The sequence below is a fragment of the Battus philenor genome, unplaced genomic scaffold, assembly GCF_028537555.1.
Source record: "Battus philenor isolate CCGP_79_NKW_IND1 unplaced genomic scaffold, ilBatPhil1.0.hap1 SCAF_13, whole genome shotgun sequence".
NCBI lineage: Eukaryota > Metazoa > Arthropoda > Insecta > Lepidoptera > Papilionidae > Battus > Battus philenor.
The window spans coordinates 12,246,434-12,272,604 of NW_027181675.1; the positions used below are offsets into that span (position 1 = coordinate 12,246,434).

The following is a 26,171-nucleotide window of genomic DNA, read 5'->3' on the forward strand; positions in this document are numbered from 1 at the left end:
TGTTTAATATGCGAAACTAGATAAATTTAAAACTATTTAAAAATGCTATTGATAAAACTATATGATTCTATGCAAGAATACTATACTGATGTTAATTTGTGGGATTAAATCTTGTTAATGCTCACACATGAAGCTACTTATAGGCAAACACTCTCAATAAAACTGTATTTGTATAGAGTAACTGTTCAGTTTCTCGTCGGTTCTTCTCAGCAGAACTGCTTTCCTAGCTGCTAGTAGCTTCCTGTAGGAATAACAATGCGAAATTTGATGTTGATTGACGATTCGAAATTATTGAGTATTACCAAGTGGCAGTAGAACTAAAATATACAAACAAACATTGCATCGAAGTTGACCACTAAAACTGTGAACTTTTTTAATTAACTTAATTACAGACTTCTGTTTCTCTGGATAGCAGCGTAACTTCAATAACATCACTTACATACCAGACTCCTCTATCTGTCTATCCAAATTTTAAACGGTTATTCCGATGCTGCTTTGGAATTGAGTAGTGATAGATCAGCGGTAGAAGACAGAGGCTTGCGATCATAGGTCGAAGGTTCGATTCCCGGGATATGATCTTATATAATTCACAATTTGAGCATTTTTATTACTACTGCTCACAAATAAGTTTCAAGAGGATGGACTGCAATCTCCTCTGCTTTCCATACTATCACACTGAGATCGCGAACCCGCCTGCCAAGCTTGGAGATCTTTTGTGTAACGTATTATTTTAATTATGTTAGGAACAAAAAAGTTTTTCTCTTAAAAACCCTTCTGTAAAGGCACAACTCCCGTCGCGTGACATACAAAATCTCTTTATTAAAGACGCAGTCTCGTGCCTGTTAGTGGATATTTGCTCCATGTAATAAGTTGTCGGAATTAATAACCCCGCCGGCAGTTAATTGCGTATAAATTGTTTCGTAGCGGAAGTGCTAATGGGATGTTAACATGCTACGAATTTGCTACGGGAAATTTTAGTAGTTGCGAAGTGAATTTAAAACCGAAAAATTTCTTTCGCGTCTTTATATATTCACACGTTCATTCTTGCTTTTAGACCATAAGTACGGCTTATACAGAATGTAATTTATTTATATTTGTTTACAATATTACGTGATTAGTTACCTTATATACAGGGTGATTATTTGGTAAAAGCTTTTAAGCGGCGAATCTACAGCTCATTTGCAAAAAAAAGTTTTTGTAGATTTTAATTATATTTTCAATATCCCTGTGTAAAGAGTTCACCGCAATATATTACTTAATTTTTTCTACAGGAAATTGAAAAGCCATTCTGTTAGTAAAAAAATTGAGGGACAGATAGAAATTGTTAATTTAAATACGTAGTAATGCGTATTATGAAAACGCCTATACTTACGTAATTATCATAACGGTATTTATATTTCTCATACCATGTTCTGAAAATAGTTCTTTTTTGAAAAAAGTTCGTAACAAAATATTACTAAATTGTTTTTTTCTAAATGTACCAGCCAGATGCAAATAGTCGTCGTCTTTCAGCCCGTGGGCCTCCCCCAAAGACATCTTTCGGGATCGGGGGATATGTCATAATCATCACGCTTGGCAGTCGAGTTGGTGATTGCAATGTTGTATTATATGGTACGCAGAGGACGCTGCCGCCCATTCTCTGAAAACTTGTTTGTGTGCAGTGGTAATCCTAAGTAATCAATGTACAGAGTGTGAATTATGTAAGATTCATCTACAACAGATGATCGCAAGTTTCAGTCCTTACTGCTCAGCTATTACTGAACAAATAAAAACGGTACGGCTAGAAAAAATTTATTATTTGCTAAAAGACTACTCGATGTATTTTCCTAAAATTTTGGTCATCCTAGTATCTAGACGACCTTAATACCTTATTGCTATCGATATTTGAAATCGATCTAGTATTGTGTTATTACTGTCTATTCTAGTCCACCTACAAATCTAGCATACGCGTGAGTTTGCATTAATATTAAAATTTTTTTTAGACAAACAGGCGCTATAATATTATTACTCTGTTTTTAATTTGCAAATTGCAACCTAGATTTTTCGTAACTAAAATAATAAAGAAAGACATGACATCTATAGCTAATCTAGTCATAAATATTTTTAACAAAGAGAATACCTTTTACTATTACATAATAAAAATTATAACGGTAATGTTAGTTTATCCGGGGTGTCCACGGGCAGAATTCGGAGTACTTGCTTCGTTATTTGTGGCAGTTTTTGCTCACGATATCGCTTTGGACATAAGAACAATATGCGTTCGCAATCCAAGCATATTCACAGGCCAATGATTTGTTTTACAATATATGATATAGATACGTACTCTCTTTAAGAGAATTTTTTTGGAAATGGCCTTTGGGCCCATCTAGCGTCTTTCGAAGATAAACTAAGTTGTGTCCCTAAATGTCCCCCAGCAAATGGGTACTCTCCCTACTACAGAACCTTAAAGTCCCATCGTCTATTGTTTCTGAAGATGTTAATGCTGTTAGCCCTAAGGTTTTTACATCTTCATCGGTACTAAGTTCACGGAGCGAAAAAGGCCTATCGACCATCTGTTCCGCTCCCCATGTTATATGCGAGTACCAAAAGATAGCGCGAGGCAATATACAACTAGCGCCATCTAACGGCGTGCTCCGTAGTTACAGAGTTAAGGTAATTCTTTAAAATGAATCGTTAGGTAGTAATGCGTTAGATACTATCCCTTTAATTTGTCAGTGACAAAAAAGTCACTCCAACCAATAATTCTTTTAATTTGGATGATTGGTTACAGGAATAATGATTTACTGCCTCATTAATGCGAACGGGTGGCTTCATCATCACTTTAACATCATTCATTTTAGAATTTAAACATTAAAAAAAATGCTGATGTCGTTCGAGCTCTTTTATTTTACAAATAGTTTTTTCTTCAACTGTTGTTGTACAGGTTAGAGCGTGTTTAAGAATAAAAAAGACACATCTACAGAGCAATAAACCATGTTTTATACCACTCACAGTGTCGCAAATCGCGTGTGTAACTTTGTTGTTGGAAGCTAATAAATCTGCTAACTTGAGGTCGATAAGCGTCTCGTTTTCTGTTTAGGCGATGTCAAAGTCTAGAAACATTTATGTATCTCGTATGCTAACGACCTTCGTTTATTTTAACGTTAATGCTTTAGTTTTTTTTTCCATTTCATCAATCGTTGTCTATATTAGAAGTCGAACAATAAATCTATAGAGTTGATATACGCATTAAAAACTTATCTTGTTGGAATAGTGATGAAAGAATATCACTTAGATTTTTGGAAAATTTTTCAAATTTGGTTTTTTAATTTGATTCTTAATACCGCCTACTTTTGATTCAAATGTATTTGTTGGAGTGAATTCAAATCGATGCAAAAAATCTAAAACGAAACTGGGCTCCCTTAGCAATATTGCTTTTTAAAGCAGCTAATAGACGTTCGAGCTTAAAGATTGCGATGTTTAAAGTTCGCGAACTTACACAGCTTCGGCATCGGCGACATACGATTAGACTAGATCATTCAGTTCCACGACATCGAACACCGAGGATGCATTGTGTTATTTAGGCGTGATAACATATTGCGTGATGAAAAACCAGAGCTTTTACTTTCCGTGATGTCAGCGACATGAAATAAACTGGCCTATACTGTGATGTCGAACACCGAGGGCTACTTGTGTTATTTATGTGTAATGTTATATCAGAAAGAGATAAGCAGAACAACCAGTCACTGACTTAGCTCGTCTAAATAGAAGAAAAAAAGCTCGTCTAGATAGAAGTAGAATTGCTCGTCTAAAGTGAAAATGAGCGGGGCACATAGAAAGTCGTTGGGAATCGCGAGTCGGGTTGCCGTGGCGACCTCTGGGGGAGGCCTAAGCCTTACAGGGGGCGACATAATAATCAATCGGGTGACATAATGATAATTGCATTACATTAAGAAAAGCAAGAAAACATATGAAGAGTCATTATCCATGATGGAATGGCTAGCCGAAAAAGAGCGTTTATCTCATACAAAGTTTATCATTAAGTAAACAATAATAAGAGATATCACTTGTCCCATTTCGTTCGACTTTCCGCAAAATTTTATGCAAGTTATAACTTCCAAATTTACACCTTTATTCTGATGGTTATTGTCTAAATTGAAAATAGGCATGAAAGTTTTGAATCGTCTTCCCAATGAGCTATACATTCTCTCCGTTATAGCTTTTACATCTGTAAACAATCATCCTGTAGATCCATAATTACTATGTGCATAACTCATATTAATCTTACCCGTTCGTGCTAGATGTACATTTCAGTAATAAAATTCTTAATTAACACCGTAAACCGTTAATGGCGTTATCGTGACAAAACTATATCGCAAATGTTTGTAATTATCACGGAGCCAAAATTAATTTGTCGTGGTAAATTGTGGCGTGGTTTGTCTAAATACAGTGAAGTTTTACCCGATTCGGTAGTACGATGAGAATTTTAAATTATATCATAAAATATCTGACCTTCGTTTTATTTTATTTTTCACGATTTTGATCGAACAAAGTTTGTAGTTAGAGATGGCAGTATTGTTATCATATTAGCCGATAGACACCCGCTGATTAGTATAGACCTCCCTCATACCCCACCATGATGTCCAGTCTTGAATTATCTGCATCCAGCTACTTCTTACGACATCAGCTATGTCGTCGGTCCACTTAGTAGTTATGTGTATAATAATTCAAATGACAGGTAGTAAGCAATTACGCGGGTTCAATGACATGTTAATTTAATATTGCCTTTAGTTTGAAGTTAAAATAATCAGTCATAACAGCTAAAAGTGTTTATAGTCCCCTTGTGACTTGTGTTTGGATCTCACTGCCTAATACCACGTATTGGGCATATTTGAAAATGGGGCGGTGCACATTGCTCGTTCAACTGAGAACCTTTTTACTTGGTTACCAAATAGCCTCCCCCACAAGGTGGATCGATGATATAGTTATATCCGCTGGATGTCGCTGGATACGGGCATCGCAAGATCTGTTATCAATCTTTGTGGAAGGCCCATAACTGTCAGTGGGCGTCAATTGGCTGAAAAAAATTAAGAAGTATCTATTATTTATCAATGTAATAAAAAAACCATTATAAAACTTTACTTGAATGTATCTGTCATTGCACACGATGTTTTTGACTTAACGCTACTTTAGAGGATTAGAAATAATTATAATAATTATACTCGATAGAAATATATCTAATATAAATTAATAAATTTCCATGTCACAATGTTAGTTACCGTACTCCTCCGAAACGGCTTGACCGATTTTTATCAAATTTTATATGCGTATTCAGTAGGTCTGAGAATCGGCTATTTTCCATATCTCTAAGTGATAAGGGTGGGTCACCCTTAAATTTTTTTTTTAATTATTTGACGAAATTTTTTGTTTTTATTTTTTATGATACAGCATACAATAATACATACAACCCTAAATTTTTACCCTTTTACCATCAACCCATATTTTTAATTTGTTTATTAATTTTTTTTTCACATAAAAACGTTTGCGGGATCAGCTAGTATATATATATATATCTTAAAAGATTCATCGTTATTAGTAATTACTATTACTTTGTTGCATATACCAAAGTATTTTTGACGTTAATTAGCAAAGAGGTTTTCCTTCCATTCGTGATCCTATGTATTTTAAACCAAATTTTTTTTTTCAGGAGCACATGAATGCTTTAAGAGAGGAAGCTCCTCAAGTGGATGCAGCTAAGCTGGAACAGCTACTGTCCGCGGCTTACGCTCTCATCAGCCCTGAGTTACAGCAGATAAGCCTTCCGGATTTTCCAATCGACAGTCTCCAAGCTGCAGCACTTATCCTGGTACGTGTTAATTAAGCACTTTTGTGAGAAACATATTATATAGTATTCTTAAGAAGAAAAGACCGGATTTTTGTGATTAATTATCCAAAGTGACTTATTTTTTATTTATTTGTATAAAATCTCCTGCTCTTCGATATAAAAAATCTAATATTTGTATGCTTTATTACGATTATTTTCATTAATCAATAGCGTATCTAATTACATGCAAATATCAAAAAGATAAAACAGATTATATATAACCGAACATCAATAAAGCGTAGCAAAAGGATATGCTGGGTTTTCTATTATCGTATTAGGGATTTGGATGCGTAATTACTGTTCTGCCACACAATTTTAAAAGTAAGTTATTTACGGAATTCCGTATATGATAGTATTACTACTGCATACGGTGGTAATCTAATAGACTGAAATTATAGGTCGCGGGTTCGATGAACATACAATTTTTAACACTTTACACTTTGTGCATTAATTATGTAGTATTGTCACAGCTTACACACAAGTTTCTAGAGGATAGGCAGCAGCGTCTTCTGCATACTATAACAGTTATGCATAATAATCAGTAAGACCAAAGAACATGGCGGTCGTCTTTTTCTCTACGCCTCTTTCTTTTTTAACTTCGGAAGGTAAATCTTCTAGAGGAAACAACCACAGTGAAGATTGTCTATTGATTTTAGGACCTTATCAATAAGTTCAAGCGTCTTCACCTTAGACAATGTAAATACAGCCTTTGAGACATCACCTTCAAATTGATTTAGTGGCTTTTGGTGAATGATTGGTGGTGTAAAGTGGTATTGAACCACTTCTCGTCTCCAATAAAATGCCGATACTTAAATGATCGTGCAAAATATCTTAAATTTGATTCTAATCAATTCCGAAGTTAATTAAAATTTGATAATAGGTAACTTTCTTGTCAGACTTTATCATCTCTGTTGTAAGACGGTTTTCGACGACGGATTATCAGTAAGATTATTTGAACCATCTTTGAAGACGTTATACCTGTTTGTAAATACTTGTTAAGAAGTCAATCTAAGTCTACGGTGACTCGGCAAGTTGAATATTTTCACGTGCCCTCAATTTGTAAAAATAAATGAGAGAATAAAAAGAATTCTTTTTTCAAATTTTAAAATTCCTCTAATGATATTATTTTTAATTGATCTTTAATAAAACTGGCAGTGTCCATTTCATATAAAGATCTTTCTACATGTGAGCTTAAATTCAACACAGCTCGGCACTACCTTATTGAAGTTAACAATATTAAAGTAAAAAATATTTTATTTTTAAACACCATATGTTATTAGTCGCAAGCCGTGTTTCAATTTGTTAAAAAAAAAATTTGTATCTTAACAAATTTGTGGGTACATATCTATGAGCGAAAATAGTACAAAGGAATTTCTTTTCAGCGAAACCATTTGCCAGTTTATAACGTATGGTATCGTTTTTTTATGTCTGCAAAACACAGGGTGCGTGCTCATATGTAACGCAATAACGTGGCGGTGGTGTTCACGCGAGCTGCTCATCTATCAGTCAAGGTCAAGGGGACGTTTAGTGTTGCTATTTTATCGAATTTTATATTGTGTCATGTTCGATATTTGAAATGTAATAGTAACGTCTAGAAGGAATGTGTGGAATAACTAGATATTTTTAATTTCTGTCATTGACAAATGACGTTTGCCAGAATATATTTATAGCTTTACTGTTTTAAGTGGCAGAAATCTCTAAAAGCGCTTGACCTGGAACTCTATATTCACTTAGATATATTATTATACACTTGGATAATTTCCGTTGACTATTTGTGTATACTATAAGAAGAATATCAGAAGAACCTAATTTAATAGATACTAGAATCAACTTCTTATACCTCCTTTAGCTTTATGCTGCGAGGATTCAAACCACTGCTTTGTCTGAGAAGTAGCCCTGAAGAGCTCAGACGGGTTTTTTATGATCACTTTGACAGTAGTATATTTAATACCGTCTAAATTTTTAACTATCATAAAAATCATAAAAACTATTATAGGATTTTTTACTAATTTTGACATAATAATATTTTTCTTCACGGTGTTTTTCTTTGATTACCTCGAGGGTTCTCTCAAACACCTCCCTCGAGTTTTAATTACGTTTAATATTCCAATCCATTGGTTCGACTCCCTTTTCACCTTTTGTGTGACACAATATTGCTGTTTTTCGTGACACTGTAGTATTTGTGAAATTTGATGGAATTATCTGATTTGTATAAAAGTTAAAGAATTATTAATTAATCACAATCACAAATGATTAATTAGTTTGAACATTAATAAGTAATATTAATTAAATTAAATAAAACATTAGTCACCGCTTTACACATCGAATTATACACATAGTAAGTCATTGCACCGAATGTCAATTGACTGTCCGTACGCTTTGTTGAGCTGAGAGTCAATTAACTAGCTGTGTATTAATTTTTTTACTACTAATTATATACTAATTAGTAATCTAAGTACATAAATAATGCTCCACAACACCCGTTCTTAGAGGGCGAGCGGCCGACCCCTAACCGCGAACAGCGTGGGCCAACGGAGGTTGAATTCGGATCCATCCTGGGCTCGCCTGTGATCCATGCTGCCGTCCCAAGCCACATACACACAACATAAACACTATACAGCTCTACTCGGGTAGAGCGGTTTACTAGGTGCGAACTTCATCGAACAACTGAAATCGTCTGACCAGCTTCTGTTTTATTTTTAAATTCACGGACCCTTCCGCTCCGTGAACTCAGTGCCGATAAAGCTGTAAAAGCCCTCGGGCTAACAGCATCAAATTCAACCGTAACTAAGCAAGCAAATAATGCCATCAAAATGCTTTACTATATTTTGTGTATTTTTTTTATTCACAGGAAAGGATCCCAAATATTCCGATACACAAACTCCTGTACCTCTTGTATCCGTATAGAACATTCCTCACCAAGGAGCACATAAAGAATGTTCACGGCGTATTACAGAACCTTAACGTATCGACAAATTCAAAATGTAATATAAATCTTAGCGAAATTGACTTCAAAGATAAACACGCGACAGTGACACTTGAAACGAACGGCAGTAGGTCTGAATTTTGCGTGGCATGCGGTGAAAGTAAATATAGAAGAGAAGAGAAGGACTTCGTGAAGACAGAGTATCAGAGCGAGCTGTTGAATGAGTTGCTTTTGAGTCATAGTGTCGGAGACTTTTGTGTTATCGGTAAGTGTTTATATATAACAACTAGCTGCATCCAGCACGCTTTGCTACACCACTAAGTAAGCTAAATTTAAAGGAAATACATAACATTAATAATTGATTAATTTTGAGTCATATTATTGATTAAAAAATAAACTAACCAACTTAACTTAAAAATATATATATCTTGCAGATAGGTACACTACAATTCAGAGGAAAATATTTTTATATATGTATAATATTCTTATACCTCTAAATTTTTTTCAAAACCTTATGTTGCAGCTATACAACACTATGCATTTACTGCTACTTATATCGTTAAGTGGTATGTTGCAGATTTTCATCATTGTGCATTTAAGGGTTAAAAACCTTCGTCGACATAGGCACAACTTTGCTAAATATAATAACATAATCAAATGCATAGGTATAGTAGTTAACATAGGACTACTAGGACATACAGACAAACATATATATTTATATACATAGCAGTTTGTTCTTACTGGTAACCATATGTAGGGTAATTGATTATGACTATAAAAGAGGTGAATGTATTTCTAATTTGTTTGTCAATTAATGTATGGTAAACCTTATCTAAAAATTGATGGTTTCAGAAGTAATAACTTAATGTTATTGTAAAAAATCCGTTTTAAATATTCGTATTACTTCATATCATAATAATTTATTGTTTACTCTCAGTCTCTGCAAACTGTGTACGTTCTTAAAGCTCTTTTCGCAGACAAATAAGCTATAAATTAACCCCTTTAAAGCTAAGCCAACTATTTCAAGTCATTTTATTCAAAATTATCATTCTGAAATATGTAACATTAACTTATTTTTTTCTTTTATAATATAACAAGCCAAATACGTCTGTGAAAGTCCAGATAGTAGATGATAATTAATTTAAAAACATAATAATCTGAACTTTTTAAAGACTCCTTCCTGCTTTATCATTTTTTGAAACCATTGCTTTTTGGACAAGGTTTACCGTACATTAGTTGACTAAAAATTAGCCATACATTCATCCTGTCAAAGCTTTTACACCCATAAACAATCACCCTTTATAGGTATAGTAGAAACGACAAACTATACATTTACTTAGTATATACCGGTATATAGTATATTATTCTAATTGTTAATATTTAGAAAATAAAATGATATATTGGTCAGTTTATAAAATTTTTATCTCCTACACTACATATAGAAAAAAAACAACTGCGAGTACGTGCATTGTTGTGTTTTTTCAAGTGCTTTTTTATCCTAGGACCTAAAGGCTGCGGGAAGAGTTTGCTAGTCGCGCAACTCGCGTCTCTATTACGCTACACAATTGAGCCCATAGTCCTGTACCAGGATATGACGGCGCGGGACCTAGTTCAACAGCGCACTACGCTTGATAATGGAGACACAGTGTGGAGGAATTCGGCGCTAGTGGACGCGGCTTTGAAAGGCCACATGGCGGTCTTAGACGGACTGCATAGGATACATGCAAGCACTTTGGCTGTTCTGCACAGGTAATACTGTGATCAAGAAGTAAGATGAATCTGTTTATAAAATGTAAATTCTATATATATTCATCGCCTGTTAAAACACACGTTCTCTAACACTTTTTACAGTTCTAGAAACAGAAGGAATAGTTTTTTCTGGTATAGCTTTCAAGACATTCTTCAATTCAATCTTTATTTCCTGAATCATATAGATAGCGTCATCTCATTGGTCATTTGAGTTTGCTAAATAACCAGAAGTCGTACGGAGCCAAATCCAAATGTGGTTGCGAAACGATATGTCAATCAATGCAGTATCACGTCGACCATCAGAGACTTGTTGCGTTTAAGATACTAAAAATCCTACAAAATGGTTTGGACTGAGTCAAATGATATTCTAACATTTTCAGCGAGGCTCTAATTATAAATCCACGATTTTAATGGATCAAATCTTTGATTTTTTTGAACCTGGCTCCCGTCGGTTTTAAATGTTTCACCTTTCTTTTTGATAACATAGTAATTCTTAGCTCATTTGTTTTATCAATCAATCAGCTGATAGACGTCCACTGCAAGGCATAGACTTCAGCGATTTTCCGCGACCTTTATTATACGATTGGCCTCACCGCTTATTCCTCGAATACCAAACTGTGCAAAAATTTGATGACGAGCAGTTAAGTGAAAATCATTACTCTTAAAAAAGTGTCGATGGTGAACGATGCTCACTTGACCACTGCATCATCGTGACTAAAAGGTTCCAATGGTACAACCTTCCTCACACATCGTTTATTACTCTTTGAAATAATCGTATCTCTAAACATAAATCTGCCACTAGACACTCTATGCTCTAGAATTATGTAAAGCGTTATATAATACAAAATGGCTGCAAGTTGTGTCCTTTACATTGTTTTATATCCTCAGACTCGTGCACGACAGGGAGTTGAATCTCCATGACGGCACACGGTTGTTACGTCACGACCGCTACGATGAACTTCTGGCAGCTGGAGTTACCCAGAAGCAGCTGGAGGAAAGTGGAGTGAAGAGGATACATCCAGCTTTCAGGTACTTTAAAATACATACAGATTTATTTAGATCTTGTTAACCACTCACCTCGGTAGACTAAAGTTGACAGCCACAGGTGTTTTATGTCAATTAAAGTTTCATTTTTATAAATGAAAAATTTGAAAATTTAATTCAGAGAAATTGGTTTATTATATCTATATCGTAAGTTTTTAAGTATTGCAATAAATGTTATTTTTTGATAATACACCAAACAGATGCTAATACGACGCATGACGTTCATATAATGTAATAAACTGTAATTGCAAAGATAGGATAAAATTTCTTTGTTGACTACTAAAGTCGACGCTCGGCTGTGGGTACGGTTTGTGGCCAACGAGCACCGTACCGAAGTGGTTAAGAGTACAAATGCAGGATTATTGGTATAAAAGCTTGAAAGCGGTGTATGTAAAGCTCATTTGCTGCCATTCAATGTATGCTATATCTTAAATCAACAGTTTTAGAAATAACTCAATAATGTAACGATAAAATATTAACCCTTTCGTTACCAGAGTCGGAATTAGCCGGCTTCCACTGGACGTACCGTGTTGTATCAGAGCCAGAGTTAGGTGGCATCCATTTGCCGTTCCTTATATTGAATTGTTATTGAATTGATTCCTCTATGAGTTATGATAACAATTATGTTATTGAATGCGCCTATACTCAAAAAAAATTCTTCGAAAGCAAAGGTTGTATTTGGAAACCAAAATTTAAAATATAAAAAAGTATGGCCGCAATATAATCAATTGAATAAAACACTTCGCGGCGCGCTGCCCGGTTTAGTAGCGTCACTTAAGCGGAACGGACTGCGGTAAGGAATGGGTTAAGGAAAAGCGTTTTTAAAATTTCGGATTATTACATATGACAATAAATTATTGTTTACAATCCGTCCATGCTGAATATGGAGAAGTTATTGACCCGTCGCATTCTAATAAAAAAATTATTAGCTCTCGGTATAAAATATGTTTTTTTATCAGAATATTAATGGTTATGTGTCTAAAATATGCAATAATTTTTGCCCCCGTTGTCAAAAAGGAGTCATTTTCTTAAACTCTAAAAAATACACGATTTACACGTCGTGATTTTTTTTGCCAATATAAATTTGTTAATAATAATAATATGCATTTCTTTTAGAATCGTTGCGTTAGCGGAGCCGCCGTCCTTTGACCGCGGGCAACAGTGGCTCACACCGGAGATACTAAGTCTCTTCGTATTCCACGAGATGCGAAATCTTACTAAAGATGAAGAAACATTTATTATTAAATCGCTGGTGAGTTACACACAGTTTCATGTTATCACCATCATACGTTCAGATGAAGGACGTGTAAATAAAAAAAAATGTATTAAATTATGTTAGCTGAATAACAAATGATCTAATGGAAAACTAAGGAGGAGGCCTATTTCCAACTGTGGGGATCCATCTTTGAATTATCTGTAAATGTATGAATGCGACATAATATCCAACCTTTTGTCCTATTCGTTTAATATTAGGACCGGAAAGTAATGTCTTCTTAAGTTAAATTCACACGACTACATTTTTAACATGTTTTTATTTCTAATCAACAATATGGTAATCATCGATATCAACAACCTTTTGCCATCTTATAACTAATTTTCAATGCGGGATCGGTTTTTTTCTCTAAAATGTGTCGACAGAAACGAAATTACATTCGGGTACCCCCTAATACATAGTTTTTATTAACAATTATGAAAATTTTAAAATCGTATTTTTTTTTAGTTTGGAAAGATATCCTCGCCCTTGCGTTCAATAATCGACCTAGCTGATCAGTTACGTAAGTCAGAAGACAGCACGCTAAAGAATCTCTCATCTTCTTTATCCACACGTCAGCTCCTTAGGATAGCCAATAGAATGTCCAAGTACCCCGCAGACTCCGCCTACGAGACTGTACAAAGAACGTTCTTGGCTAAATTCCTCCCAAATTTGGCTAGAAGGGCGCTAGATGGCGCTAGTCAAAAGATTGGAATAGCCCCGCCTACACGATTCGGGATTTTTGGCCGTGGCGAAGAGAAACTTCCATGTAATGTACACAACGGGGTACTAACCATTGGAAATACAAGCACACAAGTATTTAAAACCGATGCTCTCACTAAAGTACCAGATATATTATTCTACGATGTACCTCAACATGTGAAACTTCTAGAATGGTTACTTCAAGACTTTTTACTGGGAAATCACTTATTATTAGTTGGTAATCAAGGTGTTGGAAAGAATAAGATAGCGGACAGACTTCTGCAACTGCTTAATCGTCCTAGAGAGTACATACAGTTGCACAGAGATACAACAGTCCAATCTTTAACAGTTCAGCCAACAGTCAAAGACGGTATAGTTGTCTATGAAGACTCGCCTCTAGTAAAAGCCGTCAAATATGGTCACGTGTTAGTCGTAGATGAAGCGGATAAAGCTCCCACACACGTTACGTGTATCTTGAAAACTTTAGTGGAGAACGGAGAAATGATACTTAGTGATGGAAGAAGAATAGTTCCGAGGAACATGATTGATAGTTCTGGTGGTGAAGAATCTAGTTTTATACCTGTTCATGATGAGTTTAGAATGATCGTTTTGGCTAATCGACCTGGATTTCCGTTCTTGGGAAATGACTTCTTTGCTTCTTTGGGTAAGTTGCTTTCATAAATATATTAATAAGCTTTCGTAAATATATTTATACATAGTACTCATGTATTATATTTATATTATTATTCACATATAATCATTACAGTGAAGTTTTTATATATTTGACTTAAAAGTAGAATCAGATTGAATTCCAATGGTATGCTTCAACTTAAAGCTCTGGAGGTACCAAACACATCTTGATCTGAGAAGAGACCAAAACGAAAATCGACAGGTTTTTTGTAAACATTTTAACGACATTATTAAAACAGTAATAGAGAAATTCTTTTCCAAGCTTTATTGTGTATATATATAATGTACCAAGTACGAAATTTCTTATTTGCCTTTCATGTAATCTAGTAATGTTTTATTTTTAGGTGATCTATTCTCCTGTCATGCGGTGGATAATCCGTCAGTTGAGTCAGAGCTAGAGCTGCTTCGTTCATACGGGCCCAGTGTACCCGGAGACGTCTTGAAGAAGCTTGTGGAGGCGTTTGCGGTTCTACGTAACATGGCCGACCAGGGACAGCTGACCTATCCCTACTCCACGAGAGAGCTTGTCAATATTGTTAGACATTTGCAAGTAAGTATACTTTTAATATCTTTAAATAAATTATCTATATATACAGAGTGATTGGTTATAGGTGTAATAGAGCTTAATGTGTAGCTCGTTTGGCAACAGAAAGCTTTAAAGCATTTTTTTTGTTATTTTTTTTCATAATTTCAGCTTTTATACCTATTTTCATTTACTTCTTATAAAGAGATCACTCTGAAATATGTAACATTCATTTATTTTTATTATTCGATCGCGACAGGCCAGTAACTTGAGACAATACAAAACCGCCATGGACTGGTAGTAAACAATAATTAAATTTAATATGTATATATATATAAAAATACAAATATAATATATATATATATATAAAAATACAAATATAATATATATATATATATATATATATATATATATATATATATATATATATATATATATATATATATATATATATATATATATATATATAAACAGACTAGCAAACTATGTTATAGAAATATCCAGAAGAAGACCTGGCAACTGCGATTGGTAATGTCTTCGACTTCGACCGCTACAGCAAGGATACGGCGGATACTTTATTGGAAGTGCTGCATTCTAGCGGGTTGCCCACTGAGGGAGTTCTGCAAGGACGATCAAAGGACGCTTTGAAGAAACTTCAAATGACCATCGAGAGGAAAAGTGGGTGCGTATTTCAAGTCACGTAAAGGCGTGGCGAAGAAATGCCACGCTCACCGCGTAATGTCCAGTGAACCGAAAACAACCAGAGGAACGGGGAGTCAAGCCACCAAGACTTTCCTCATTCAAGGAGAAGAAGCATCAAGTTATCATCATCATTTCAACCGTAAGATGCCCACTGTTCTGAACCTGGATCTTCCCATAGATTTTAAATATGATCGGTCGAAGGTGGCCTGCATTTGTCGTCTTCCTTAACAACGTTGACAGATGTCGTTTTTGGTGAGATACTTCAGAACCACAAAGCCCCAGTGATCATCTGTTCTGTGTAACACCTTCAAATCTTCGTAACTGACTGCTTTATACTTTCAAGCATTATTTGGATAATTTTTTTTCCATAGGGATTCACGTTTTTGATGAAACTTTAGTTATAATAATGAAAAGAAGTTTTTATGCTAAATATAATAAGAAAAATTTCTTTATTTATAAGAAGTTCTATATATAATTTCAAAAGCACTGTCGTCTAAGATGGCGTTAGTGTGTTTTCACTTACATGTCATTACAACCTCTCTTTGGAAAATATAATTCTGACTATGAAAATATAGAAAAAATGTATTTTCCAGACTAGATGTATCATCACCCAAGCATGGTAAAGAAGATCCCGATAACAAGCCGCACGTGGGAGGTAACACTTGGGCAGGTGGCACGGGAGGTAGGGACACGGCTGGTCTCGGCGGGAAGGGAGGTCCATACCGCCTTGACAAAGGTCATGATGTTCATCAGGTAAACATATTACTTAAAAAAATGATTATCAACATCATTCCAGTCATAAGAAATCCACTGCTAGATATAGGCCTTGTCTGTTTTCAATGGAAAAGGAGGAAGTGGTCTAGGTTCAGCCTCTTTCAATGACCTCTAGGGTAGATATCCTGTTATGTTTTTCGTGGTCTCTTCGGTCCAGCAATAACTCCAAATCCTCAAACCTCCTAACGTTATGCATATATAAATTGAATTGCCGACCCGCTGAGGTATATTGAATAACTAAGTTGTTATTAAATTACCCAAAAAAAACTACACTTACTTATTAAGTATAGATTAGGTATATAAACAAATTGGTAACCTAAACGTATAGCTATGTATTTTTGAATAAATTATTTTATATTTTATTACTTAACTTTTATTGGTATGGTTTAAATTCATGTTGCTTGCATACATTACAATGTGCGCAGTAAATATATAATTGGGTGTACACAGAAGACACAATAAGGAAAAAAAAAACAAACAAAATGTACTGAAGTAGTAATTTAATAAGTGGACTAACTAAATATAATAAGAATTAAACTAATCTAACTAGATTAACAATGCACATAATTTAAAAAAAGAGGGATTAAAACAAACATTTCTTGGTTGTTCAAAATGAAAGTGTTAGTGTGTGTGAGTTTGTGTATGTTGTGTGCAGGTGAATCTATTCAGAATATCGTATATAATAAATTAATATTAGACTATTGATGACCTTGAACAGTTGTCAGATGAAGAGAAGAATGACGTACCGGAACACGTGAAAGAGGCAGCCAGGGCAATGAATAGGAAAGCGTTCGAGGAACGCCTCAGAGAGATCAAAATGAGCGAGTATGATGCCAAGCTTTATGGCCAGTTCCTTAAAGCAGTACAACCGCAGGTAAACCATCAATTTTTTTAATTATATCAATCTTTACAAATCTTATAATGCTGGACGTCTTCGCATTCTCTTCTAGTTAATCTAACGTCATGCAAATATCTAGTAGGTGTATAAATATAAAGGAAAAATTATTTAATTATTAGTAAAGCTATTGCTTGACATGCTGACGGAATAATACGATAATTGGAATTTATTATATTCATATAAATAGTGTATTTAGATATTTAAATATTTAATGAAATAAGGCGTTACTTTGCGGAAGTCCATCCTAAGTAAGAAAAGGACCAATATTTAGCCACTTCCGCAGACGCAATGGTAGTCGCGCAACAAAGTGCATCGCCCGCAAGCCCGCTGACATATGCTTATGCGGCAAACAATGCGAATCACACAACCGCCACCGTTAAATCACTCAACACGTGTTTCGCCCCTCTACGGGGCATCTTCAGGAGTAATGTTACACCGATTAGTGCGATTGCAAGATTAATCGATAGCAGTATAGATTATGCAAATATGTACTAATATGTATGTATGTGTATGAGTACAACTGTCTCGTTTTTTCCAATAAAAGAAGTGAAGGTTACACTGTTCTTCCTATTATGTAGATCGGCGCCTTACGTGGAGTGTTGGCTGAACTGCAAGCGAAAAAGAAAGAGAGGCAATGGAGCCGTCACCAGACAAGCGGCGAGTTGGACGACGGAAAAATTATTGAAGGTATTGACTAAAAATTATTGAAAATATATTTAAGCAATGAATGGAAAAGCTAATATATATATATTTATACACATACATATATATATATATACACACACTTATATATATATATTATATATATATATATATATATATATATATATATATAAACTACGTCTAAAATACATATGTATAAACGCGGTAGGTTGGTAATGTTTTACACCGAAAACAGAGAAACGACTTTTAAAATTGTTTTTAAATTGTCCACACCTTTTAAAAGTATATTCTCCAATATTTTAAATTTTGACTTTGACCATTATTAACAGCGCCATCTATTAAGTGTCAAGGTTAAACAGCCACTGTTTGGCACAATATAAAATAGAATTATTAAAAAGACTAGTTTCTTTACATACACACACACACACAAACACATATATAAATTTACCATCTGTTTACTGACCCATAGTGATATTCCTGCAGTCATAAGACTAGAATTTTTTTTTCACCGATGTGTGTGTAATGGTTAGCATTTACAAACTTCCATTCGCTATTGGGGTTCTCGGGGCTGATGATTCGGCAACTTGATGAAAAATCTAATATTTGTCTATATATTTTACGGCTAACAAAGCCTGAGTTAAACCAGCTGGTGAATATTTATCTTTATATAAATATTACAATTACCAAAACACATATTAACAAAGTTATTTAACCAGAAATGTACCATAAACTAGATAGTTTTTTCTATATACCTACGTCATGATCATACATTTTTGTTGTAGAACAAGGTTATTAAAATTACGTTATCGGGGTAAAGCTTATAAAATAAATTAAGCGTTAATCATATTAAAATAACACCTAAACATGATTTAGTGGCCTCAATGAAAAAAATTAACCTCTTTGGAGCTTCCTGGTTTATACTCAAGTTGTATTCTCATCAAGTATATGATAAATATTGTGATACGAATTAAAAAACACTGAAATTAAAAATGAAGTTCACTTTTTATCTCTTTTTTTAATATTTTTCTTCCAGGTTTAACGGGCGAGCGAGCCATCTACCGTAGAAGAGTGGAACAGGAGCCACCGCCGGGTGCACCGCCTGACAAGCCCAAGCGTTTACGTCTTGTACTCGATGTGTCTGGTAGCATGTACAGGTATGCAATTATAAACCTTATTTTCACTGGTATACAGTTTAAATTGAGCAGTGGCAGCCCAGGGGTAGAGGAATGAGACATGCGATCTTAGGTCGCGGGTTCAATTCCCAGGTTACTGTCTTATATAATTCACTTTGTGCTTTAATTATATAGGATTACCACTGCTCACAAATAATTTTCCCGAAGATTGACAGCAGCGTCCTCTGCACCATAATAACACACTGCGATCGCCAACCCCTCTGCTAAGCGAAGCGATTACCGTATATCCCCCTAATAGATATCTAGGTAAGGCTTATGCATTGTAATGAGCGACTGTTAAGATTTTTTTGATAAAATAAAAGCTTGATCGTTTTTGTAAAGTATACACGTGTATTCTTAAGTGAAATGGCAGTGTAAAGAGAAATACTAGTAGCAGAAAATCTGGTAGAATGGGGTTGGTAATAGACTTAATCAAGTAGGACTCAATCATCTATGATCAAGATAGTCTTAATGATAGCCTACCGGTAGAATAAGGCACCACAGGAAGAAAGGTAGTAAGGGTAAAATACAGAGTTCGGCTTGGAAGAAAAAATTAATTGTCAAAAAATTCTAAGCGAAAATGGCTGTCATTAAAAAAGTTTCAAGTCTTCATTTTTGGTTAGACGCAACTTTAAAGACAAAAAAAAAATTTCCATTTAAAATATTTGTCTTTCATAACTGCCAGAGTTGAATCATAATAATATTAGTTATGTTAAACATAGTTAATAACTTAATTCTGAAACCAAACATATGAAAACATAAAATAGAGATAATATTAAATTATTTTGACATTGGAACTTTTAACAGAACTCTTAGTGAAATTATTTTTTTATTTATTATGAATGTATTACTGATTTTTTTTATTAAGTGTAATTTAAATGCCATTCATTATTTTTTGTCCTTTTCTAACGTATGACACTCCATGAAAATTATGTTTTAATTTTTAACATTTTTGTATTAGGACGTAAGGTCCCGTCAGATAAACTTCGTTCTAATTTTTACAATATGGATACTAAATGCTAATACTTCTACCACCAGGTTCAATTCCTACGACGGTCGCTTAGAACGTTCCATGGAGGCGGTTGTACTAATAACGGAGGCTCTCAAGGGATATGAGTCACGAATTCGATACGACATATACGCGCACTCCGGGGAAGATAAAGCTTTGGAGCTGGTCAGGGTTGATCGGCCTCCTGAAAACGAGAAGGAACGTTTACAGGTACTGAATTCTTAAATCTCATTACGTACAGTTACTGATTATAAATGTTTTAAGTGGATATTAATTTCAATAAATAAATAATAAAGAGATTCATGATATACGAAGAATAGTCGCTTTAGGATACTCCAATAAGTTCCTAGTGAGATTAAAACCTTATAAGCATATTGATAAATGCATCAACCTGGACTGGTTGTACAAAAGGAAATTATCATGAAAAGTACCCATCTAAGTTTGTTGTGGGCTGTTCTTATGAAAGACAGGGCGCATTTGGGACCTCCCGTACCTTTGAGTTGAAGAAAACCATTATCGAAGAGCTCAATCTAATTTTAGTTTGTATTATATTGGAGCCCAATTTGATAGAAACTCACTTGCTTTCTTATGACGAAAAGGTGGTCACTGTAAATGATTTTAAGTGATCAAAGACTAGAATAAATAAATGGATCTTACAGAGAAAAACATCTAGGGTTTGTTGCCAATTTTACTGAAAACATATCATGTGTCACCGTTTTTCTAATTTGGAAGTGTATGTTTATCTTCGAGAAGACTCGATCTCTAAAACACTGGCCTCGTAACTACAAAGAAATTGTGTTTAAATCGATGTCAATTTGTTCCAGATTATTCGGACCATGCACGCACATTCTCAGTTCTGTTGGTCAGGCGACAACACGCTGCCTGCCGCGCAGCACGCCATCTCCAGTATTGCAGGCGAAGATGCTGACGAGGCCATCGTTCTCATCCTCTCCGATGCCAATCTGCGACGGTGAGCTCCTCTTTGACCTTCAACACATCACCACTGCGAAAGTCTCATATCATAGAGTAACAGGAATTAAAAAAAAGCTTTAATTTCAAAAGATTATACATAAAAATACGTTACCTGGTTATATTACGTCTTTTTGTTATATGACATTACATTTTCGAAACGAACAATAGACAGTTTCTCTCTATTATATAGGCACATTCTCAAAAATTAAAACAATAATGCGTTGTTCTGAAAATAGAGAAACAACATTTAATGTTATTATTTCATTTAACGTTGATTCCTTCTAAAACTTTATTCTCTGATATTTTTTTTATCACTGACATTACAAAAACCACTGCTTAAACCGATGGCGACCGCAAGCGTCATAACACTATTATTAATAGCGCCATCTATTAGGTGTCAAGGTTAAACAGCCACTGCTTTACCGACATTAAATATGTGCGGCACAATACAAAATGCAATTATTATAGAAGCTAGTTTCTTTATATATATTGTATTATATATATCTATATATTTTATTATTCCGCTGTCCAAATGTTCATAAATATTCTAAGATATCTACATTCGGTATTGAAGTATCTTAGGTCTATCGTCTCTTTTTGTACCTTAATTTTTAATCAATGTTTTAAATTTATGTAGATACATCCAATGTATTTTATCATTTTTGGTTCGAATTTTTCAGATACGGAATTGCTCCTGAGTCCCTCGGGGGCATCCTGACGTCGGACCACAGAGTTCAGGCGCACGTTATCTTTATAGGCAGTTTGGGAGATGAGGCAAATTCGTGAGTGTATATTATTAACTTTAATTATATTAACTAATCATTAATAGTTTTATATTTAATGAATATACTATTGTCTAGATAGACATCATACAGTGAAGTTACTGGCCAATCGCAGTCCAATAGAAAACAAAATGTATTTTAGAGTGATTATTTATTGATTTAATGTTTCATTAATTGTTGTCTTCGAAGATAAGTTTTCTACTGCAAGACAATGCAAGTAATTTGAAATTGTCACTGAATATTCCAACATTAAGAAGGCAGGTAATTTTTTCTCCTAGATTGCTAGTACTGTCTATAACATTTGCCAAACGTCTGTTTGTCTGTTTGGAATATCATTTGAAGGATGTTTTGTGTCTCAAACGCAATATTTTTTCATTGGTGCCAAAATAGCTCGTTTTAAAAAAAGTGTCAACTCAACTGATATTGTTTCGCAACCACCAAGGTTTTTAAAAGGCCAATACGGGGGACGCCGTTTTGACATGATTGACGAAATAAAAACCGAATCGAAGGTCTTGAAGGCTATTCCGACTGTTTTGAGGACTGACAAAAGCCTTGACCAAAGTAAGTTTGATAGGATAAGAATTGATTTGGAAGAATAAATGAAGAATTTATATTTTATTAATAAATTCAACTTATTGATCACAGTATTAAACATTATGTTTTGTGTTACATCCTAGCTCGTTTCTTGATTTCAAATGACATTATACTCGTATGTTTAATCGCTACGGATAATTGTTTCAATTTACTTTGTTGGATGAATAAGAAAGAAAAAGAATAATGTTTTTTTACAATTTTCAAGTTATTTTTGATTTTTTGTCTTTAAACTTATCTGGTTCAAGCCTTAACGAAATTTGAAAAAACAATTATCGATTTAGTTAATCCTGTATTATGTTTGTTAGCGACACAATAAAGAATATATTAATAAATTTTAATTGTTGCTGTTCTAATGACTCGAGTAATTTTTAACACAATTATTTTTTACTAACAGATTGCTCCGGCGTCTACCTGCCGGCCACGCCCACGTGTGCATGGAAGTCGCGTCTCTCCCGCATATATTGCAGCAAATATTCGCCTCCTCGCTTCTGCAGAACATTATTAATTAATTACATAATACATGATTTACAGGAGGTAGATTAGGAGGAAGTCTTGATATCACAGTAGAATCTATATCTGCAAGGTACAGGCCTCCCCCAAGTTGAAAAGGATGACAGGTCTTGCGCTGCGCGAGTCCAGCTAAAGAGTTGAATACATAAACACAACAAAACAAACTTAAAGTAACTAAATAATTATGGCGGCAGCTTTAATGAATAACTAATAGATGGTGTTACTGTCGGAGTTTCTATATGCACAGGTTTAGTATGTTGCCTTACTCAAAAGTGGTGTCATATGAAGGCAATTTCTCCGATAATAATTATTTTTTAATAATCATTATTTTTATTAGAAAAAAAAAAACTTTTTTTTACAAATCTAGATAGAGCCCGTTCTGAATCCTAAACTAAAAAAAAAACAAGTAAATTAGGAGAACAGTGCATATATAAAATTTGAAATATAAAATAAGATAGAGTTGTAAAACAGAGCAAGTGCCTTATAGAGATTCTAGACGTGTCTATATGTTGTTAGGATTAGTTGCATATTCCATTGATTATATTATACGGGTTTAATTATCGTACTATAGTACTACCAAAAACGCTGTACCGTGCTTTAGGAAACTTGGTGGGGGCCGTGGAAGAAAAAGTATAAGCAACGCCGCCGCAACCGTTGACGAAACGAAGCGACCCATACTCCGCCGTCTCCCCGTAAGGAAGGCGAGGTACAGCGGTTTCGGTAGCACTGTATATAGAATATATAGAAATATTATATATTATCTAAAATATATATATAGAAATTATTTTAAATGTGATACAAATTGTTTTTTTTTCTGTTTATATTGTTTTTATCCAGTGTCGTGATATTAATTACTTGAAAGTATATTATGTGAAATATGGACAATAATTATTATTACTGTTTCTTGTTTTATTTTTAATAAATAAAAATTGTTTTTATTTATTTTTCCTATTTCTTAACCTATTTTAAAGATAAAAAAAAATTAAAAAGTGGACCTATAAAACAGAGAACATGCTTTTCAGCCCATAGAAGCCTGCTGTAAGGCATAAGCTTTTCCCAAAGATCGCCACGATGACCAGTCTTGCACATGTTGTTGGTCCACCTAGTGGAGGACCTGCGCATGCCACGTCTCTATAGCACAAATTATTACGAAACAAAAGGATCTAACTGCACAAGTCGTTATTTAGAAAATAAAACGTCTTCAATTTACAATTCAAATTACGTCTAAATTGTTACCAGGGTCGAAGACAGCCCTGAGCTCGATGAAATTGTAACAATTCTTGCTAACAATAGGTTTAAACGATTCTGAATAAAGAGCATTACGTCTAATTCATTATCAACGACTGAACTTTAGGAGTCTACAAAATTAGGATAAGTGAGAGGTTCTAAATATCCTGCATAAATATCATAATCTAAATTAAATGAAACTACACGGATATTTGACGAAGCTTCAACAAGGCAATTGTTCTCTTTGCTCGAAAGGTGCTGTCAGTCTAGACTCGCGTGTAACTATTGGGCTATTGTATATAGCTTTAAGTGTGGCATCTATAGTCCACTACACCTTCCATTAGGTACAGCCTGTCTCGTAGAGTGAATAAGGTCGAAATAACTTTTTGAACTAACGTGTAGTATAATACAATTTCAAACAAGATTAGGTTAAGATAAAGGGATTTACATAAAAACTATTAAAACAAATCTAGATTAGTAGGCATAAAAGAAAAATCGGATTAAAAATTTTTGCAGCGCCCAATTTGCTAATGAAGCCCATCGTAAGCTACTATGTGTCGGATCCGAATGATTGTACTGGCAACACTGGTCAAAGACCTTCGTCTTCAAATATTGCGGTATTTTGGACGAGATGTTTCAGAGCTTCGTAATACAGCGGTGAAGTTGCGGAGATATAACATCTCCTTGTCTGATACTTGTCAGCAACTGGATTGGTTCCGAGCTCTGGTTCTTTAGTCTGACGAGTATAGTGACGTTTTGATACAAGCACTTCAACTAATAGATGTATCGATAGTATTAGGGGGACCGGAAAGTAATGTCGCTTTCTTAAGTTAAATACACACGACTATATTTTTAACAAGTTTTTATTTCTAATTAACAATATATTCACTTCCGTTATGAATAACCTTTTGCCATCTAGTATACAAATTTAAAAAATCCATCGGTTTTTCTGTAAAATATGTCGAAAAAAATCACCCTAACTAAGAAAGAGACTAATATATAGCTACTTCTGCATAGCAGAAGTAGTTGTGGCTGGCGGGCGGTGCACTTCATTGCACGACTACTGCTGCATTGCGGAAGTAGCTATATATTAATCCCTTTCTTAGTTAGGATGGACTTCCGCAAGGTAACGCCTGAATCTATTAGATACAAATCACACTACTTTCCAGTCTCCCTAATCTAGCACCTTTGGAGGGGGTGCTGCACAGCCGAAATCTCGACCGAAATGATGGCTTTCTCATAGTCTACAAACGCCAAATATTGTGGCTCTTCAATCTTCTGTATAATCTGCCGCAATGTACATGTATGGTTTATAGTGATAAAGCCTTGTTAGGAAGACTAGGTGTCATCGGACCTACGTTCGAGACAATTTATCAGAAGTGAGATGAGTCTAATTCTTCAGTTAGGTATTATCACCTTTTTTGAAAAATAGCACCACCACATTCCTGTTCTATGTCTGTGTCGTCTTGCCTTCTTGGAGGACGGTGTTCCTGGCTTTAGAAATTAATCCGTAATTCCATCCTCACTTTGTTGGATTTTAATTGTTCGAGGGCAATACTAATATCGAACAGGCTTATGTCCAGAAGACCTATAGTATAGTGTCGAGTCAATCTAAATATACTATTATTTAATTACTAATAAACATATATAAATAAACTACACATGCATTATTACACAAGATTTGCTGAACTAGCTGTGGTAGCCCAGCGATAGAGGACTAAAACTTTCGATGGTAGGTCACGGATTCTATTCCCGGGATTCAATCTTAAATAATTCACACCTTGTGCATTAATTATATAGGATTGGCGTTGCCCACATATAAGTATCCAGATGATGGGCAGTTGCGTTCTCTGCATACCATAATACCATACTGCCATCGCCAACTCGCTTACCAAGCGTGGCGATTTTGGTTTATCACACTTTAGGTATATTTGACAAGGCCTATGCCTTGTAGTGGGCGTCTGTGGGCTGAAAAGAAGAAGAATAATTGGCTAATTCTATAATAAGAAAGAATTTTACAAAGTAGGACGCTTCGAACGGAAAAAAAGCATGAACAAAGTCAGTTTTTTTAATTCTTTACTTCATGTATATGAATAAACGACAATTGTGCTAGTAATAA

The 26,171-nt window shown here is 34.6% G+C and overlaps 1 protein-coding gene across 1 annotated transcript in view; it reads left to right on the forward strand.

The window, feature by feature from the left end:
• Positions 1-22,927, forward strand: part of c12.2 (von Willebrand factor A domain-containing protein c12.2) — a 40,411-nt gene extending 17,484 nt beyond the window's left edge. The window contains exons 6-21 of the mRNA XM_068776991.1: positions 5,687-5,845; positions 8,715-9,054; positions 10,292-10,538; positions 11,427-11,567; positions 12,699-12,834; positions 13,303-14,200; positions 14,571-14,776; positions 15,244-15,431; positions 16,045-16,204; positions 16,944-17,099; positions 17,702-17,810; positions 18,820-18,940; positions 19,997-20,177; positions 20,792-20,937; positions 21,620-21,721; positions 22,710-22,927. Coding sequence (XP_068633092.1) covers positions 5,687-5,845; positions 8,715-9,054; positions 10,292-10,538; positions 11,427-11,567; positions 12,699-12,834; positions 13,303-14,200; positions 14,571-14,776; positions 15,244-15,431; positions 16,045-16,204; positions 16,944-17,099; positions 17,702-17,810; positions 18,820-18,940; positions 19,997-20,177; positions 20,792-20,937; positions 21,620-21,721; positions 22,710-22,824 — 3,405 coding nt within the window. The 3' untranslated portion in view covers positions 22,825-22,927. The remainder of the gene's footprint in view (positions 1-5,686; positions 5,846-8,714; positions 9,055-10,291; positions 10,539-11,426; positions 11,568-12,698; positions 12,835-13,302; positions 14,201-14,570; positions 14,777-15,243; positions 15,432-16,044; positions 16,205-16,943; positions 17,100-17,701; positions 17,811-18,819; positions 18,941-19,996; positions 20,178-20,791; positions 20,938-21,619; positions 21,722-22,709) is intronic.
• The last annotated feature ends 3,244 nt before the right edge of the window (positions 22,928-26,171 follow it).